The sequence below is a fragment of the Solanum verrucosum genome, unplaced genomic scaffold (genome assembly GCF_900185275.1).
Source record: "Solanum verrucosum unplaced genomic scaffold, falcon-dt-bn FXZP01000031.1, whole genome shotgun sequence".
NCBI classification, from domain to species: domain Eukaryota; kingdom Viridiplantae; phylum Streptophyta; class Magnoliopsida; order Solanales; family Solanaceae; genus Solanum; species Solanum verrucosum.
In genome coordinates, this window is record NW_026020194.1 from 2,442,492 (window position 1) to 2,446,115 (window position 3,624).

Here is a 3,624-nt window from a genome sequence, read left to right on the forward strand (position 1 = left end):
GAACTGATTTTTAACTAATCACTAGCCTCCAACAGCAGCTGAAAGATTCTTTAATTTTCATACGAAAGATCTTGGTACTCTTACTTATTTTTTGGGTTTGGAAGTTCATAATGTTGCTTCAGGTGTGTTTCTAAACCAACACAAATATACTCAATATCTGATTTCTTTGGCTGGTCTTCAAGATTCATCCTCCGTAGATACTCCATTGGAATTGAATGTGAAGTATCGTCGTGAGGAAGGCGATCTTCTTCCTGAACCAACTATATTTAGACAATTATTGGGAGTCTAAATTACCTTACTATTACTCGGCCTGATATCTCTTTTGCAGTTCAACAAGTTAGTCAATTTATGCAAGCTCCCCGTCATCTCCATTTGGTGGTTGTTCGTCACATCATTCGGTATCTTCTAGGAACATCTACTCGTGGATTGTTCTTTCCAAGTGGTTCTCCTATTCGTCTTAATGCTTTTAGTGATTCTAATTGGGCGGGATGTCCTAATACTCGTTGTTCAGTCTCTAGTTGGTGTATGTTTCTTGGAGAATCATTGATATCTTGGAAGAGTAAAAAAGCAAGATCGTGTGTCAAAATCTTCAACAGATGCTGAATATCAATCCATGTCTACTGCTTGCTCTGAGGTTGTATGGCTTCGTGGATTACTTGCTGAGATTGGATTTCCTCAATCTCATCCTACTCCTCTCCACGCTAACAATACAACTGCTATTCAGATTGCTACTAATCCAGTTTTTCATGAGAGGACCAAACACATCAAAGTGGATTGTCATTATATACGAGAAGTTGTAGATAAAGGAGTCATTACTCTTCCACATGTGTCCAGTGATCTTCAAATAGCTTATGCGTTTACAAAATTCATGGCACGACAACGCCATCAATTTCTAGTAAGCAAATTGATGCTTCTTGATCCACCAGCATCAATTTGAGGGGGGATGTTAGCATGATGGACAACTAAATGATTGTATATATTAATGTAATTATATAGTGATATAAATTAGCATGATCATATACATTTGTTGTAGAATGAAAGGAATAAATATTGTGATAGAATAGCTGATTTGGAGGGATAGCAAGGCAGATTTAGAGGGATTGAATAGCAGATTTGTAGAGATAGAATAGTTGATCTTTAGGGATAGGAGGCGGATCTTTAGGGATGTGTAATCTTTATTTTCTCTATATAATGGAAAGACTCTCTCACTTTGAGAGGCATTCACCAGAAAATTGACAGGTAAAAACGCCATAAAATTCTCTATAAAGCTACAAGTTTAAGAATTCAAGCATTCAAGTTCAAGAACGATCAAGATCAAGACCATCGGATTCAAGAACAAGCTCAAAGCCCTTGAATTCAAGTAAAAGTCAAGATCAAGATAAAGATCAAGTTCAAGTTCATCGAAGATTCAAGATCAAGCTCAAGAGCCCTTGAATTTATATTTGAAAAGGCGAATTCAAAGGAATCAGAGAGATTGTAACACTCACACTTTGAAATAATAAATACGATTGTTGCATAATTTTCCATTCTTGATTATTGTTTTCTCGACGCGAATTTTATTGTTTACTGTATGTAAATACAATCATACCATAACGACACGACAAAGACTAAATAAAAATTAATAATACACTTGTTTTACGTGTGACTGCTTCGTAAATTGACAATTATTATGATTTATGAGCCTTTCCCCAATTGAGTAGAAAGTTTAGACAAGTAAGTAAGTAATTAATCATGGAAATCCAGAAACAGTTTTTCCACCATCAACACAAATGATTTGGCCAGTTATATAAGCAGCAGCTGGAAAACATAAGTATGCCACAAGTGATGATACTTCATTTGGCTTTCCCATCCTGCTAATTGGAGTTCTCTTTATTAACTTCTCCACATCTGATGACTCAAAATCTTCCTACAAATATTAAAACAAAACGACATAAGTTAACGGTATATCTGAGTCATTTGTGTAACAATAAGGATATCTATGAACCACTTTTGTAAGACAACTTTGAATCACAAAGTTGAGAAGTATATCAGACCATTTTCCCTTTTATTTAAAAGAGAAAAGATACTTACAGCTACAGTATCTGTAAGGGCGGTATCAATAATCCAAGGTGCAACAGCGTTAACTCGAATATTATCTTTTCCCCATTCGCAGGCCAAGTTCTTCGTTAATTGATTTATTGCTCCTAAACAAACATAGATCAAATCAAAATGGTTAGTAAAATAAGTAGTAAATTAGTGTTTGTTATGTTGATTGAATATATAATTGTAAAACACACGAATTCAAATGTTTTTGAGAATCAAATCACTAATGACTTTTGAAACATGTATATATATTAAATATCATCGTAACACTTGTATGACTATAGAAACTTCGTATTAAGTATAATCACAAGTACCTTTAGTTGCTGCATAGAGAGAAACAAAAGGAATAGCCATGATCCCAGAGATAGAAGAGATGAACACAATGCTTGCCTTTCCTGAACCTTTCAAATAAGGATATGCTAATTGACACAAGTTATATGAAGCTTCAAAATTGGTTCCCATCATTAGTGAGCAATCTGCTGAAGTAATTTGTGTTGTCTCTTTTGGTACACATATAGCAGCATTATTTACCTACAATATAAAAACTAACTATCGTCACTCAAATTGCACTAATCGCGTAAAAATTCATTTACATTATCAGTATATGTAACTTACGAGGATGTCAAGTTTCCCATTGAAACGTTGAGTGGCTTTGTCAATCAACTCGATTCGTTGATCTTCTAAGAACAAATCACATGTAGAACCATTTACTTTATAACCTTTGGTTTGCCATTTCTCCAAACATTCATCCAAGTCCTTTTTATTGCGAGAACATGTATAGATCGATGCACCAAAACTCGCTAATTCTTCAACTATGGCATACCTAAATCATAAGTAAAGACGAATAATTAAATAAATCAACTCCAAATTAAACTCTCAAAAAACAGAGGAAAAGTTCTCGAAATTATTTATGTTGCTTACCCAATGCCCCTAGTACCACCAGTAACAAGGGCAGTCATGCCATGAAGAGACCATCTTCCATCTCCAATTTGTGCCATCCCTTCAATTTCTTATTAGTAAGATTTTAAAATCGTGGATTGATGGAAATTGAGTCAATTATTCTGTAAAACAACAGAGGGCATGCCAACATATATATAGTCTATCAATTCATTAGTTACACTGAAGCTAGTTGACATGAAGATATGTTAGTAAAAAATGTTTGAAAATAGCATGGCCTATTAAAAAAGCATAGTCTGCGGTCTAATATGATGGCCAAAGTTGAAAGAGACTCAAAATAGATCTATCGTAATTATTAGGGGAAGGGGAGACGGCACACTTGGGCAAATAAAAGCTAGGATATTATAGATTAGATAATGTATACATGTACAAGGGGACGGAGCTAGGAAGGACCGATAAGATTCATTCGAATTTTCTTTTGCAGAAAATTATACACATGATTAAAATTATATTTTACATATATATAGTAGAGGTTGAATCCATTTTAACCTCTTAAATAATTATATTTTATATTTCAAACCCTTTAGTGAAAATCATGACTACTTCAACCTGATATGAGATAGCACTTCCACTAGTAAGGGTCCA

The 3,624-nt window shown here is 34.2% G+C and overlaps 1 protein-coding gene across 1 annotated transcript; it reads right to left on the reverse strand.

Moving 5' to 3' along the window:
• Window positions 1-1,508: 1,508 nt before the first annotated feature.
• On the reverse strand, window positions 1,509-3,136 carry LOC125829512 (tropinone reductase homolog). Its single transcript, XM_049508733.1, has 5 exons — window positions 3,004-3,136; window positions 2,698-2,905; window positions 2,397-2,613; window positions 2,071-2,183; window positions 1,509-1,906 (listed from the first exon to the last, which is right to left on the reverse strand). The coding sequence occupies exons 1-5, from the start codon at window positions 3,078-3,080 to the stop codon at window positions 1,730-1,732; spliced, it is 792 nt and encodes a 263-aa protein (XP_049364690.1). The 5' UTR covers window positions 3,081-3,136; the 3' UTR covers window positions 1,509-1,729.
• Window positions 3,137-3,624: the final 488 nt, after the last annotated feature.